Source organism: Mixophyes fleayi, chromosome 9 (assembly GCF_038048845.1).
Source record: "Mixophyes fleayi isolate aMixFle1 chromosome 9, aMixFle1.hap1, whole genome shotgun sequence".
Lineage (NCBI taxonomy): Eukaryota > Metazoa > Chordata > Amphibia > Anura > Limnodynastidae > Mixophyes > Mixophyes fleayi.
This window is the reverse complement of record NC_134410.1, coordinates 72,034,953-72,051,364: the sequence shown is the minus strand read 5'-3', so window position 1 is coordinate 72,051,364 and position 16,412 is coordinate 72,034,953. Positions and strand designations below refer to the sequence as shown.

Genomic DNA, 16,412 nt, shown 5'->3' with positions numbered 1-16,412 from the left:
GCAGCATTTACTCGTGAACGTAACGCGGCCAATTGAATTTCCCCCTAAGAGCCTTTACTTTTAAATTAACTTCTTCTTTGTGCCCCCTTTTTAGATGTACCCAAGGATCATAGGCTGCGCGCTGTGCAGGCCGCAATCCTACTGATGCCAGATGAGAATAGAGAAGTTTTGCAAACATTACTGTATTTCCTGAGTGACATCTCCTCTGCTCAAGAGAACCAGATGACTCCTGGGAACCTGGCTGTGTGTCTGGCGCCTTCTGTTTTCCATCTCAACATCTCCAAGAAAGAGACCACTTCACCTCGGTAAGCTCTGTTTTTCATCTGCTATAGAAGATGCTTAGTGTGGAGTGCAATCATTAGGTTAATTGGTTAACGTGGTAACGTTTAGACTATTTAATAGCATTGTTGTCCAATGCCCCTAACATTAAGTATTTGGAAAATATCAAAATTGTATTGTGTGTGTGTGTGTGTTAGTGGTCTATGCTGCCATGGTCTATGCTGCCAACTCCCTGATATACTTCCTTTACCTAAGATGCATTGCCAAGTCAGATCCGACAATTTTCACTACCAACAGAAGTGGTGTGACTTTCAAAATGCTGCTTAAAATTACCTCTCCTTGTCACATGACCCGCTAGACCAGCGGTTCTTAACCAGGCATGTGAGAGAGCATGTCTAGGGGTGTGAGGTAATGATAGGTTTTTAACTTTTATGTTTGTAATATAAAATGATAGACTTTATTATGAAACTTTATTTTTATTTTAATAAAAGTTAAATAAAAAAAATTGTGTTTTTTCAATAAATAAATTGATTTGCAATAAATGCAATTTCCTTTTACAAAATATTTGGAACACATTTTTCAAGGGGGTGCGAGAACGTATTTTGAGATTTAATGGGGAGCCAATCACGAAAAAGGTTAAGAACCACTGAGTTAGAATAATACAGCAGCTACAAGATAATTATTCTGGTTTTTCCTGCAGGATCATGCAGAAGAGAGGAGCATCTGGAAAACCAGATCATAAGGACCTCAGTGAAAACCTGGCTGCTACACAAGGATTGCTCCACATGATCACTGAATGCAAGAAACTCTTCCAGGTGAGTGTATGAGAGCACATAGCCATAAAGTCATGGTTTCATATACCTAGCATTTTTTTTATTTGTATTTCTTTGTTTTAGTTTCCAGCAAAAGCAATTAATCAAAGAATAGAGGCTACCAGTAATAGACACCTAACCTCGCACCTCTTTACTAGCTACACCAGTAATTTGCACAATGACTTCAATGCCTTTTATAGAAATATGGTGATCTATCCTCTTTAACTAAATGTTTTGCATTTAAATTGCTAGTATTGATCATAGGTATGAAAACTATCTTGTACTTAAAACTATGCATTTTACATATTTTACATATCATTGTAACTCATTTAACTTTACATACACATTTTTAAAGTACAGTAGTGGTAAATATTACTCTTGCTGGGTAGTGAAGCTGTCCTTATAAAATCTATATTTGCCAGCAACTCCCATTCTCCTATGGGCTCATGTTGAAATGACTGTTCTGGCCAAAGTTTGCAAAATTCATATCCATTTCTTATACAATCATATTGTCCTACACAAAGAAACACAGGGCCTGTTGCCTGGAGAGCCAGTGGTGCACATTTATCATGATCACCTGATATATTACCTGTCTTGTAGATCCCTCATGATATGATGCTCCAGTCCCGGAACTCTTACGTAGCTGCAGATGCTCAGCCTTTGTCTCTGGAGGATCTCTGTGCAGGTTCAGTAGGAGAAGCCAGGGATTTCTCTCCCCTTCTGGACAACACCATCCAAGATTTTCTCCAGGAGTCTTCAGAACGCTTTAAAGGTTGGATAACAATGCCTGGCCCTGAGAACACAGAACTGTCATGTAAGAAGGTGAGGCTACTGCTACAGTCTGCATGCTTTATTTTGTGCAAGTTATTTTTCTGTTAAATTCACTAGTTTCCTGCTGCCAGTGGACACAGCCATTTTGCAGGCTGAGTGTAAAGGTTAATGAGCATTCAGTCTCACAAAAAAAGAAAACATTGACTCCATTGAGGAACTTTGTTTCTTAGTGACTAGGGGCGTAACTAGAAATGCCTTAGTTCCATAATAAATGATCTTGAGGCCATCTGCACACAAGTCATAACTGGGACAGACCTAGACTTTATTTTTAGAGGGGTGCAATTTAGCATTGTCCTGCCCATTCATTCTGAATGGTAGTTCCACCCCCTCCTTCACTTTGATTGGACATGGCAATTGAGAAACAGGCAGAGGATGATACCTAACTGATCTGCATGTGTAGTATGTAGTAGTTGTATGGACTGCTAAGGCTATAGTTACACACTCTGGTTCTGATTCAGGTTGGAATGCAAGTGTGGTGTAACTTCAATGTAAAAAAAATAAATAAAACAAAATAAAAAAACAACCAAAACACCCCCACAAGTTTTGCATAGTTCCGCCCATATTCAAATCCAAATGTTTTTCTAAAAAATAGTGTGTACCTTCTGTAAGCGTAGACACAAATACAGGCTGAATTATTTTTTTAGGCACGATTGCACTATGTTTACTACATGCGTGTTTACGATGAATCCAGACTAGAACACACAACTTTTATATGATCATAAATTGAAATGCCAACTAGCAACAATATAATAAACCAACTAAAAAAAGAAAAACTAGAACAAATGTAACAAAGTTTTTTTTTTTTTTATTTTCGTTTCTATTTTAAAATCTTCAATACATCCATCTGTTCTGTACTAGTTACTGAGACGCATGCGTGAAAGATAGTAAAAATAAACAATGCTGCGTGGGTAATTGCCATCATTCGGCATTTACACCTGCTCTGTAGCAGGTGCAAAAGATACAGCTGAAATAAAGCGTACTTATTCTAAACACAGGATTTTACTTGGCTGTATATTATGCCCTTACTGTACATAACCCCCGTTGGTCCACCTTCACTCACCCGTTCAGCCTCTCAAGTCTTAAGGTGTCACAAGTGTCAGATGCGTGCAGTTGTTTGAGTAGTGCATCTTGCATGACCAGAAACCAAACAGGCGTATGTATGGACCTGAATCAGACCCTTGAATGTCACTGGTTCTTAAAGAATTGCATTCTCCTAAACATTCGTAGAGTCCACAATATGGTTGCCTCCTTTGTGTGCTGACAGTAGATGTGCTTTAAAGCAGTGTAATAGACTGCATAATCTTGGTTAGATGTTGCTCCTCTGTATAATTACAGTACCGTCTTCTAGCCTGCAGATCTCACTGTGGAATTCCTGCCTAGAAAAAGCACTTGGCTTTTTTTTTCTACCCATCAATAAACAGAAGTGAAAACATGACTATAAAATAAAAAATACCAGTGTCTTGACCTTTTGAATACTACATAACCCATCAATGGCAGTACCTTTATTCAAACTTAGAAATTTGTCCCGTAATGTGCATTCTCCATAATGGTGGTAAAATCTGTCTAATACTTCACGTGTCTCTTTGTAGGTTGGTGATGGGAATCCTTTGCGTCTATGGAAAGTATCCACCGAGGTAGAAGCTCCACCAAGCTCATTACTTCATCGTGTTCTACGAGAGCGCCACCTGTGGGATGAAGACCTCCTGCAGAGCAAGGTGGTAGAAACCCTTGAACAGAACACAGAGCTTTTCCACTATGTGACGGACAGCATGGCTCCACACCCACGGCGGCAATTCTTAGTACTACGGTATGGTCTATATCATTTAATCTTTACTGTCTGAATTAAATGAAGATTCTATAAAGGCTATACCTTTCTCATATGTCAGAACAGTAGTGTACCATAATCAGTGTTCCTTCAACTGACTGTCAAATGTCTGTAAGTAACCCATGGAGTGCTAAGGACAAGTCCCACGTGCTCTTTGCATTTAAGAGGTTAAGACTCGCAGAAACTTTCCATTTTGATCTTACCTCCATTAGAATTGTGTGGGCGTATGCTCGCACACAGCCCATTAGAGTCTATGGGAAATTATGGGGATAGACTTCTATCTCCCTATCCCTGGCACTTAGAGAGCTGGGGGTACCCTGTTTATTGCTTGCTGATCATTTTTGGTTAGCAAGCATTAAATAATTATGTGAAAAGTACTTTGCACAGGGGTAAGATTCGTCTGAAAGCAGTATAGGGGCTAAAGTAGTAACAAAAAAAATAAATAAAAAATATATAATATAAAACATCACAAAATTATATTAAACTGAAGTGATCTAGGATGCCAATGCCAAAAGTAGTTCTGGCCAAACGTGGAGGACACAATGATATTAAACTGAGAAACGCTGTGCCACAACATTTGAGTCTGTAAAATAGAATACTCTGTAACTGACATTTTACACCTGCTATACCCCAGATGAATTGGTTGAGCATATTTTATTATTATGTATTGATCTAATTAATCATCTTCACCACTTATTCTCGTCTTCAATACAGGAAATGGCGCATGGACCTTCCTAGGGGAGGGTGTGTGTTGGTTTCCACATCTATCGACCATACCACTGACCAACCTGATGAGGGTGTTCACGCTGTAATTCTGAGCTCACAATATCTAATGGAACCTTGCGGAATGGGACGGTCCAAGCTAACCTATATCTGCAGAGCAGACCTTAGGTAAGTTACCCTAAAGCCTCATACAACACTTACATTGTTTATTTCAATCTTGAAAATGCTAAATCATAATCCAGATAACCTGCTTTCTGGAGTGCCGAAAAGGTCTCAAATTCATAGATTTGCACATATTTAACTCCTACATTCTTAATAAAGTTGTACGTTTTGGTTTTACAAGTGTTGAATTTCTTGATGAAATCACAAAATGGTAGGAACATAGGATAAGAACTAGCACCAGGGTGAATTGGTGCAGGAAACCACCTATCCCATATAATATGCACTAGTGATATACAAGTACATATATTGTTATCAGGGCCAGATTAACCATAGGGCTAACTGGGCTACAGCCCAGGGGCCTATGGCATCCAGGGGGCCCTTGAAAGTGCTCAGCAGCAGTATTGATCGGTTGGGGGCGGGGACGCCCACGGCGCGATCAGTGCTGCTGAGCACTTTCACTGCGGTCCTTCTCCGGCGCGCTGTAGTCTCCTTACTGAGGAGATTTTGTGAGTCTCTCTCTCACGAGATCTCCTCAGTAAAGAGCGTACAGCGCGCCGGAGAAGGAGGTAAGTGCCGGGGGTGGGGGGCGCGGGCAGCTCGGGTCACGGGGGGCGCGGGCAGCTCGGATCACGGGGGAGGGGAGGGGCCCTCACAGGGGAATGGAGGTCCCCTTAGCCCAGGGGCCTCCATTCCCTTAATCCGGCCCTGATTGTAAAAGAAAATAAACATGTTGTTCATAATCCTGTATTATAAATCTTATTTTTCTGACTGGATTGATGATGAATATTTATGATGAATATTTACTTTTATTATTATGAAAAGAAATAATGTTGAAATAAAATTTATGCACCTGTTCATCTGCATTCTTTTTCTTTTTGTTTTTATCCTTGCAGGGGGCGTTCTCCTGACTGGTACAACAAGGTTTTTAAACACTTTTGTGCAATGGAGGTAGTGCGTATCCGGAACTCATTCCCCCCTCTGAGTCCGGGTGGGCCAGAAACAAAACTTTAAAAACAAGAACCTCTGAGGAGTAACTGTACCGTCCAGAAACAAGAGGAACTGAACAATCTCAGAGAATCATCTTACCATCTTGTCAGAGATTTCATCTTACTTGGACATTTCCATCAAGATGTGTAATATCATATGAGCTAGAGGAATAGTCTAGTGTTTGTACCGCACTTACAGTCCCTCTTAAAAAGTGATCATACATCTCTATGAAGTGGACAAGGAGTACATAGGATGTAAACAATGAATTCAAACGTCCTTCAGTTGTGTAGCAACATATTGCTTCAAAGGATGACACAGGTGACTGTTTTCCTGCCCACCTCAAGGGGGCAGTATTGTGCAAGACACTAGTCACACAATGTTCTTGCGCTGCTAGTTAGGAAGACATTAACAAAGATCAGTATTATTTGTGTTTTGTTTTATTTTGTGTATGTTCTTTTGACTCAGTGATGCCAGTAAGCAGGTTTTTGTATGTTCAGATTGAAAGACAGCGTATTTTGCGTGAATGTCCTGAGGTGCTGAGCTTTGAAATGAAGCTAGTCTGACATGATGTAAATGTGTTTTAGAATATTTATAATTCCTGCTTGAGAGTAGAACTGGACTATTTTTAGCACATAACATGAATCTGCCTGTCCTTTTTTTTTTTTTAAGGGAATCTGTGTGTCTTTTCCATTAAATTAGGGCAGGAGGTTTGCAAAACAGATCAATGTACGACATGCTGACTGCCATATTGATCCTGGTGGACATCAAATTGGTTGTAACTTGTGATAACATTTCAGTGAATCAAGAATATTTTGAGTGGGATGTTTTTTGGTTTTTTTTTTTGTTTGTTTTTTATTTCTGTAATCTGTTAAACACACTCTAAATATCAAAATTTGAAACTGGTTCATGCAAAGTTAATTACCATGTTTAACCAAAAAATTAGATTTTAAAATGTAACCCACCTTGGCTGTCATTGTGTTGTTGCACATTGACAACTGCCCATTGCTGGTATTGCTGCAGGGCCAGAACTAGAACTGATCTTGCTCTGTTGGTGTTTGTCTGGACAGAGTTCTCCTCTCTGTACCATGAATAGGACTCTGTGTCTGCTGTTTTTCTCCACTCTTTTTCTGATGAGGAACATCTGAAGTTGCTCTACAGGAATGACATAAGTGTGTGTAAAGATACTGTATAAATGTCATCTTTATTGGGACCAGGCAGTTCTGCAATAATTGTCATAAAGTGCTATGGGGCACTAGGACAGACCATCGTCACCTGTGTGTACAATAATGTGGTTATATTCAATGCATTCATAGTTTAACTTCCCGACTTTGGGAATCCTTCCGTACCTCTCTCTGGAGTATAATGTGTCTAAAGGTGATTGATGTTATATAAATAATGTACAGATGAAAATTATAATATATTCTTTTTGTACTGTTATGTCACCAAATTACTGTGCCATGCTCAACACAGTTCCCTATCAGTGTTTCTATTTAAGGGACATTTTGTAATATAATTTGCTTTTATTGAAAGAAAATATAATAAAATCCCCCAAATGACCTGTGATTTGGATATTTCTTTTCCCCTTTGTGATTAGGAGTTGCAAAATTAGAATACTGTAAATTTTGTGCTTGTTAGAATATTTGTATCTGTGTGTAATTGCAGATAATGACTTAATATGAAACTGAGTAAACTATGGGCCAGCATTTGTGGCTGAACAACTGCTATTGAATTGCATCTCTAACGGAACACTAAGATTTTGTTGTCTGCTTACATTACACTTTGATAACTGAAGGCTGTAGCTGCTGGCGGAATGCTTGGACTTATAATGTAATATGCCTGCACCTGATCTACATTCTTACAGCTCTACAGATAAAGGGGCGAATATCTCGGATGCTTAGGATTTTCCCAGTAAGCCTCCATCCCTTGTAACTTGCACAGCCATGTCCCAAATATCTCCTAAACACACTGTAGAAGAAAACACTTGGTAATCCTGTCTCTATGTATGATATTATCACCAAGAAACGGCAATTTTATTTACAGGTTTTTCTTTCTGGTTTTCAGCAATTTTTGAACACCAGGGGGTATATTTACTAAACTGCAGGTTTGATATTGCCTATTGCAACCAATCAGATTCTAGCTGTCATTTTGTAGAATGTACTAAATAAGCTAACTAGAATTTGGTTGCTATAGGCAACATCTACACTTTTTCAACCCTGCAGTTTAGTAAATATACCCCCAGGTTTTGGGGTAAGAGATTCTTGTATAAAATGAAATTCGTCACTTGGTAAATGTTGTGCTTTTCTGATGGTACGAGATAAACAAGGATAATTTTTAGAAAGTGGAACATGACAAGCGTCTTTCATTCGTGTCAGAATAGGCCAGCATGTGACCTCACCTTTGTTCTATTTTGAAACCTTCACAGCTTGGAGAACACTAAACCAATAGATTATAAAAGACATACCACTTCTACATATCTATCAAAATTAAAAATACAACAAGACTTGTAATAAGGAATTTATAAATATATGTACACATATATTCCCCCTTACAGCAATTCTATGTATACAGTCAATAAATCCAACTTTTAACATTTATATTGGTTTATCTGTTCAGGAGTCCTAAACCCAGCCACCTTTTGCTGGCCCGATTGTCCAGTAATGATGCTCCTCTTTTTCCAACAATTGTCTGTCGCATTACAATGGGGATTTTCCATTTTTTTTCACAACAGTAGTGAAAGATACACAACCTACCATCCTATACACTGAGGTGCAGTTCACCATACTGATGTCTATTATCATTGGCATTTGCCCAGGGTCACATTATTCACAGGTTCCTTTCGGCATATTAAAGTCCAAATTGCAGAGAATTAGCAGTAGGAGACAATGTTGTCATTGAAAGGGCTGGTTGCCTCCAAGCAGCATGATCCTAAAAGCCATAGTTTTAGGACTAAAAGGCACAGTCCCCATGTCAAGAGGTGTAATCCCAAAATCAGTCACCAGAAGATTGTGTTCCTGTACTCCCTGCATGGATTTCTAAAAGGCACAACTATTAAATAATGAAACTGGTACCACACGAGGTCCAGGAAGTGTTGAAGAGTTACGTAGTCTCGCTGCAAGCATATCAATACTGGCAGTGTCAGGCGGTGTTCGTGTGGATAGAGACCAGTGTAAAACTTTTGCCAGACTCTTGCAGTTGGTGTCTTTTACTTTGCAGACATTGCTTGAGTTTCTCTTGAAAGGATGAGGTTGTTAGAGTGTACAGGATGGGATTCAGCGCACTATTAATTGGCAGAATGAAGATCACAACCCAGGATGTAATGGTGCCTGGAAACAAAGAGAAAACATTTTAGTTATTTTGACTAAAAGTGAGCATCCGGTTTGGTTGTCTATCTTGTGACAGGTAAGTCACAACTAAAGACACCTTCAAGACACCTTCATTAGCTTTGTGGGGTGCTAAAACACCAAGTCACTGCACAAACGTAATCCAATAAGAGTGGATTCTGGAACACCGTGGGCCTGAGTCATTAAGGAGAGCAAGGCAAAAATAGGAGTAAATCTGATCCTAGACACTTACACCAACTATTTATCTAATATATACATATAAATACACATTTAAGTATGTATGTATGGTAACCTCATTAACCATTTTCCTGTGTAGCCTTTTTTGGGTTTTTTCTGAACCTGTGATCTTGACAATTCATGACCTCCGTGCAAATTACATCTAGACTTTATTTCTATTACCCGCAGAGAAATGGAATGATATTGCCCTTCATATTCCTATAAGCGTGCAAATGAATCTATTGAATTTCCATTGAATTTAATATGGTTTAACAAGTTTAAGCCCCAGGTTAATTCAATATAGAAAGAGAACAATTTAAATGACTTTGTGTAATGGTGGGAATAATGCTAGATTCCCAAATGAACAAATGATCTACTGAGTTGTTTTTATTTTACTTCACCTGGAATCTCTGCCTCCGTGAGTGAAACAGCCTTCAACAGAAAGATGGGAATCCAGCAGAGGGCATCTGTGAACACTATGAAGAAGAACCTCTTGGCTATGGTGACTTCACGGGACAGGACGCTACGCTCTGCTGTTTTGGTACCTGTCTTGTGAATGGAGTAGAACATGCTGCTGTATGAGAAGACGATGATGATAAAAGCTAGCAAGTTCAGTCCTGGAAAGAAAGTTGAAGTATGGGTGATTCTAGCACAATTTTAATCTTTTTAGAAATGATTTATGCCTCAGAATATGAATGAGTGTTGTCATTCTTTTCATTCCTTCACGCAATCAATTGATCTTAATTTTCTTTAACATCTCAATTTTCTCCTCAACAGGCATATATAACAAACCACCTACGGCAATATACTGTCATTTATCCCTTCTTAATGTGACTGTTAAGCAGTTTATGGTGACTGCTGTTCCAAAATAAGAATTTTAAGAAAGTCATGATCTTTCATTCCTTATCACTGCAATAAGGGGTGGGGTGCAAATTGGCGACGAGCAGTATTCCGACAACAGGGTTGAAGACACTACAATGCTGATGGGTGTTATAGCGACATGCAGTAAATGTAGAATTACAGAAAAAGTGAAAGCAAAGATTTGCGACAGGAGTGAAACAATTCTCGTCACTTAAGTTTCCAACGGTGAGATTGCTGGTCTTAAGGGAGCGATGTGACCACTTGGTGCCAGGATAAGGTACATCTATTAATACAAAAGCTAAAATAAAAAGTGCCTTATAAACACTATTAATTGTAGCGCTACTAAAGTTAATAGTTTTTATAAAAAGCACCCCTACTCTTTTTATTTAAAATACTATATTTATAAGATTGTTGTCACACATGTTATAAAGATTTAATATAATTCATTAAAGATATAATTAAACAATATCTTAAATGTAAATAGGAATAGAAACAATCGTAAATGGGGTGATATATATTTTTTTTATATATTTATTTCTCTTTCCTACCATTAGGGGACACTGTGAGACATTGGGTATAGTAGGTGGGACTAGGAGTTTAGGCACTTATCAACGTTTGTTCCTTACACTCCTCCCCTACTATGCCCCTCCTCTACAGCTCAGACCCCAGTTTTTTCTAAGTGCGTAGGAAATAGATGACTTCAGTATAGGCTCCTGCCCATACTTGTATTAGTTGTAGGTTTTTCATGTTTTAATTTTAATTCCCTTTCAGGTGTAGCACGGGACTTTGACCCAGAGGAGTGAATAAGACTTCAGCTCTGTTCACTTTGGGTCCCAGCGCAGGTAAGCAGCAGCCTTGTCTCGCTTCCCTTGCACCTCTGCCGGCAGTCTCCCTTAGAAACGAGCAAAGGGACCTTACTTTTAAGTCTGCCATTAGGTAGCAGATATTATGGACACCAAATTATTTATATTATATCAGCCAGATAGACGGCTGCGGCCACATTACTTTAAGGGCGGCGGGATTGGAGCTGTAACAGCCTCTCCTCCCCGTCAGCCCGACATGCACGGCATGTTCACCCAGCCCCTAGACACAAGCAGCGGGGAACTGAAACAACAATTGCTCTCATTAGGAGGCGATTCAGTTGTTGTGAAGAGCGCATGCAGCGTGGGCAGCTATCACATGGCGTGGGGACTCTGAAAGCCGACAGCCATATGTTAATATGAGCTGATCGGGGATACAGGGAGGCAGCCATAATAGGAAACGATCTGCAAGAGTCACTACCTTCTCCTACCGATCAGCTTCCTGGTGCGGACAGCGGCCATCTTTGGAACTGGCACACGGAGACACATTGAGTGCCACATTGAGTGCATGCTGCATACCCTCAGCTACTATCCGGGTATGGAGTTTCAATACTTCTCTACACAGGACTACAGCTATTTTATCTCAGAGTCTGGGGATTGGTGGCTAATGTTAGGATTACCTAGTATATGGACTTGGTAAACTCCTACAATATTGAGATTGTATAGATATATACTGGAATATTTATATTATACTCACACTTATAAAAATAAATAAATAAGGAAGATGTATTTTTCTCTATTGTGATTGTGGTTTCATGTACAATCCAAAATATGTTCAAAAGAGGAAACATCCAAAATCAGGAGATTCTTGGCTACATCTGTGCGGTCCTGCACATGTGCCAAATGCAATTTTAATTTCTCATCTGTACTATGCATTATGTTTAAAGAGGGGATTTCCATGGGTAAGTCACCCGCTGGTATGTCTGCACTGCATTGTGTAGGTATCGCATAGATGATATACAGATTTATTGCAAAGAAAGAAACCAGTTACTACGTCCGTATTGCAATTTTATTTATTTATATATATATATATATATATATATATATATATATATAATATGTGTGTGCCCAAAGGATATAATGCAGATTTATTCTGTGACACCTTTCCTAGCATTGTATTATGTCTAAAAAGGGCACCCTCAGTGGTAAGATACCTGCTGGTTCATCTGTACTGCATTATATATGTACCAAGATCATATACATATTTATCGTGTGACACTTTGCCTAGCATTGCCTTAGCCGTCATACGGACCCGCTGGTACGTCAGAGCTGCAATATATATATATATGCGAACCAGGTGCTCCCACTTTGGTGTCAGCAGCTCTGGATCGGACGGTCTAAACTAAATCACTGGTAGTATCAATGGCCGAACTCCCTAAGAGGATCTTAGGGTCTGAAAAGGTATGTGAATTCTCCTTTTTCTCGCGCTTCTGCACACTGAGCCCACACAGATCAGATCTGTCGCAGGCACATCTTCCCAGACAGGAGCTGCTATGTCTCTGTCCCGGTCTAAGACCACCCAGACTTAGATGCATGTCCTCACCATCTCACAGCGGTAAGCGTATTTATGTTTTTCAGAGTTGTCCACAGTCGGGATCAGGATATGGTACATTCCTCGGTAGAGGATGGCTAGTTGGATCTTGAATTACAGACAAGAACATTGTTAACTCTGAAAGCTCCACATCTCTCTCAGGATGGATAGTCTCGGCTTAAGCATCAGACACACTTTAACCCTTGCGGAACTTGAGTTTGTGGCCCATTCGCAACGCCTCAGATACTGGGCAGGATGTCTGAATTTTGGCATTCAGCCAAATAAACAATTATTAGACTGGGCCTATTCTCATCTTTTTTCCCTCTCCTGGCAGAGAAAATAGTTATATGGGAAAGTACCCCTAGGGTTGACAACCCTGTAACTCATCTATTCAACTATTCTGCTATCCCTATATGTATGTTAACACCCCACGGGGTCATAGCTGGGTTTTTGAAAAAGCCCATTGACCGATGGGCAGAGCAGTTAGCCAGAGGTATTCTGCAGTACATTACAAGATCGGAGCTTCTCATTTTTGCAGAGTTACAGTGTAGTCTCTAGGGGCCACTGGAGGTAAGAGTATATCTCTTTCCATCAGCTCCACTAGGCCATGTAAAGGGCTCTGTTTTATCCCTTTGTCTCCTTTTTTCCCAAGGACGAAGTACCCCATTGTGTACTCACTTCTTAGCTCCCATAGGAACATATAGTAGAGAAACCTATATACCTGTTGGTATTCTCGAGAGTTGGTATTTTATTCCAACTTCTTCCTTGGCCACAGACCGATACTTTCGCTTCATTTAAGCTGGCAGTCCCTCAACAGGCAGGCCTGCATTCCCTAGTTTTGGATGTAGTCACTATGCACAGTCATTGCAGGCAGTGAACAGAGACAGTTCCTGGCCTCAATATACATCATGAAGGTCTTACCTGTACCTTCTTACATGTAGTCGGAAAAGGGGGCATCGGTGTCTCTTTCACTTTGGCGGTACAGAGATTTCAGTTCCGGTTCAGGATCCTGCTGCTTTTATTCTGCAAATTGCGCCTCGTGGGCTTCCGAGGTCATGGCAGGGCTACGGCGCATCCAACGAGTCCCGATAGTGCCCTATCCGGACGACCTCTTTCCGAGTGCTCAATCATCTTTTTCTCACAAGCAAATCTCCATTCAGTCCCTGTAAGTGCACATCTGGGTGCAGAAACTACGTAAGCCCCCACTATCTGTTACAGCAGATAAGTTTCTTAGACCTCATCTTCTTTACTGGGTCCCACAGGGTCTTCCTATAGTAGGAAAAGGGGCCCCCCATTTCAGTGCAGGAAAAGGATGCTCCTAGCACGCAGAGAAACTTTCTTTTCTCAGTTGCTCGAGACTTCTGGAAAATAGGGTACCAATGTTCGAGGCAGTAGGGTTTCATGCTCATCTCTCGAAATCTCCAGAGGGAAATTCCCAAGAAGGGGACTGGTTCTCACCAGGTTATTGGACTTGCAGATCATCTCTCTGTCCAAGACCATACGCCTATCTCTCTCACAGTCGTTAGCCTGACAGTCAGGAGGGAGGTCAGTCGTTCTCCAGGTCCTGGACCCTGGTCCTGACAGGCTATAGTCTGTTGGATAAAGGCGAATTATTAGGATCCTTATGGTTCCAGGGTCTTTTAGGTCATCCCAAAAAGTCTGTACTATCAAATCTGGTGCTCAGAATGTGGCATCGGGCCCAGCAGGTCCTAATCAGGAAGCCTCAAGACAATCAGTCAGTAGGGCCACACCTGTTGCATTTCTATAGCATCACAGAGGAACACGTGGCCCATGAGCAGCTTGAGGGACGTCCATGTTATGGCCTGAGCAGTGCGTCGTATTCCCATACTTTTGACCATTATCCTGACAGGAATAAGTGGAAGGACAAGAGCCTCAGCAGGCAGGCAATTAACCAGGGGGAATAGTCTATCCATGGGGACATCCTTTGCCCCCCTGGTGGAGTCTTTGGTGAACTCCAGACTTAGACCCCAGGGCGTCCATATTTATTTCTCAGGTCCCCCCTTTACTGCTCATAATATAGAGACCCTTAAGTGGAATTTTCCAAACCTAAGATGTTCTCTGAAACTTCGGTCTGGTGTACCTGTTTCTTCCACGTCTCAGGTTCTCACGGGTAAAGAGCTCTCTAGGAGTGTGGCTTCCAGGTATCCTGGGGCCCTTCATTTATCTCGCAGAGCACGGTTCTCAGACATTGGCGGATTGGGGCAACACCTCCCTTCCGCCTACCTCTGTGGCCAGATCTGAACATTCAATGGCCTTTTTCTTCCACTCTTTATATTGTCTAGCTTGGTGCTGTGGCATTGGAGGCCCTATCCTTCGGGTCTCCTTGGTCTAAACAGTGCAATGCTTGGTGTGAGTCCCAGGGCTGGCTTCCTAAGTTGTATTTTTTCCCCGCAAGCTGGATCACGGTATCTGCAGTCTTTTCTTTGAGGTGTCTCTTCCAGTTCTGTCCCCATTTGGTTCGGCAGGTGAAGCCATGAAATCTAGTTGGATGATCAGAGCGCTTGCTTTGGCCACTTTTAACTTACTGACTCTGGGAAAATATGTTAATCCCAGGATAGGGGCGTTCCCTTGCATATCTCCCCTGTTCGCAGGGGTTCGGTGGTGGTAGTGTAGATTGCACTCCTGAATTTTACCTTTCCAGGAAAATGAGAGGTGCGTCACTCCGGCCAATATTGGCTCAGAGGATAGTTTCTGCATTACACTTAACTCAGGAGCTTGTGGACAAGCATTCTGTTGTTTGTAATTTTCGTGAATATAGCACGTCGTTTTCGTGTAAATATAGCTCCTGTATCAGGGAAGGTTGACATAGCTAGTACGTCTAACAACGCTTTTCGTCCCAATAGGTTGGACTTTTTCAAGGAGTGAAGCTATATTCCCCCCACTCAGTCCGATCAAGTGGAGACCATAGGATATCGCAAATTCCAAGAGTCAAACATCAAACTTTATTATACTGGTTTTATTATATATATATATATATATATATATATATATATATATATATATATATATATATATATATATTATATTGATCTATTAAATTTATATACATTATTATATCATTTATTCATTTATTGATTTTATTAGATCAGGTCTGCTGTGCGCTGGGTTTTCTTTTATTTGTTGTAAAGCAGTTGTGCAGGGTGGCAACATCTACTTTTACTGCAGGGTTTTCTGGGTTGCATAGCTTTGCATCAGCTGATGCAAGCTGTGTGCGCAGGATGTTGCGTGCAGCCATTCCAGAGCAATCCCTCCATTAGAGACAGCTTTGGTATGTCCCAATGTCTTGCAGTGTCCCCCAATGGTAGGAAAGAGAAGAAGATATCTCATCCACATCTCTCATTTTCCCTCCCTTCCACTATCCTGTGGTCTCTGGAATGCCAGATCAGTCTGTAACAAATTGACCTCTATCCATGATCTCTTTATCTTTAGATCCTTCAACCTGCTTGCCATCACTGAAACCTGGCTATCCCCTGAGGACACTACTTCTCCAGCTGCTCTCTTTTGGGGGCTTGTCCTTCTCCCACACACCCAGACCTGGGGAACGGCAAGGTGGTGGCGTCGGCATACGTCTCTCCTCCTGCTGTTCTTTTCGGGTTCTTCCCCCTGAACCCTTCCTTTTTTTCCCCCTCCTTTAAGGTACACTCTAACCGCCTATTCCACCCAGTCCACCTCCGTGTTGCTGTTATCTACTGTCCTCCTGGTCCTGTCTCCCAATTTCTTGATCACTTTGCCACCTGGCTCCCTCACTTTCTCTCCTCTGACCTTCCCTCCCTCATCTTAGGGGACTTTAATATCCCTATAGACAATCCCTCAGACCCTGCTGCCTCCAAAATTCTCTCCCTCTTCTCCTCCCTTGGTCTCTCTCAATAGACCTCCTCTCCCTCCCACCGCAGTGGCCACTCCCTAGATCTGTTTTTTTCACACCTCGGCACTGTCTCTGACCTCATTAATTCACCGTTTCCT

General features: G+C 41.1%; 2 protein-coding genes and 1 long non-coding RNA gene across 9 annotated transcripts in view; 2 read left to right on the top strand and 1 right to left on the bottom strand.

Annotated features, from left to right (window-relative positions):
* STARD8 (StAR related lipid transfer domain containing 8) overlaps nt 1-7,182 on the top strand; it is a 128,991-nt gene extending 121,809 nt beyond the window's left edge. For all 6 annotated transcript variants that reach the window (XM_075184531.1, XM_075184529.1, XM_075184530.1 and 3 more), the window contains 6 exons: nt 95-305; nt 980-1,094; nt 1,692-1,913; nt 3,512-3,729; nt 4,462-4,638; nt 5,526-7,182. In XM_075184531.1, the coding sequence (XP_075040632.1) occupies nt 95-305; nt 980-1,094; nt 1,692-1,913; nt 3,512-3,729; nt 4,462-4,638; nt 5,526-5,643 (1,061 nt within the window). In that variant the 3' untranslated portion in view covers nt 5,644-7,182. The remainder of the gene's footprint in view (nt 1-94; nt 306-979; nt 1,095-1,691; nt 1,914-3,511; nt 3,730-4,461; nt 4,639-5,525) is intronic.
* A 976-nt stretch (nt 7,183-8,158) lies between these two features.
* LOC142100749 (relaxin receptor 1-like) overlaps nt 8,159-16,412 on the bottom strand; it is a 356,003-nt gene continuing 347,749 nt past the window's right edge. Inside the window, exons 17-18 of the mRNA XM_075184528.1 lie at nt 9,578-9,793; nt 8,159-8,942 (exon numbers count right to left, since the gene is read on the bottom strand). Of these exons, the coding sequence (XP_075040629.1) occupies nt 8,755-8,942; nt 9,578-9,793 (404 nt within the window). The 3' untranslated portion in view covers nt 8,159-8,754. The remainder of the gene's footprint in view (nt 8,943-9,577; nt 9,794-16,412) is intronic.
* The window catches only part of LOC142100750 (uncharacterized), a 106,162-nt gene continuing 100,450 nt past the window's right edge, over nt 10,701-16,412 (top strand). For both annotated transcript variants that reach the window (XR_012678894.1, XR_012678895.1), the window contains exon 1: nt 10,701-11,433. This is a non-coding gene — a long non-coding RNA (uncharacterized LOC142100750). The remainder of the gene's footprint in view (nt 11,434-16,412) is intronic.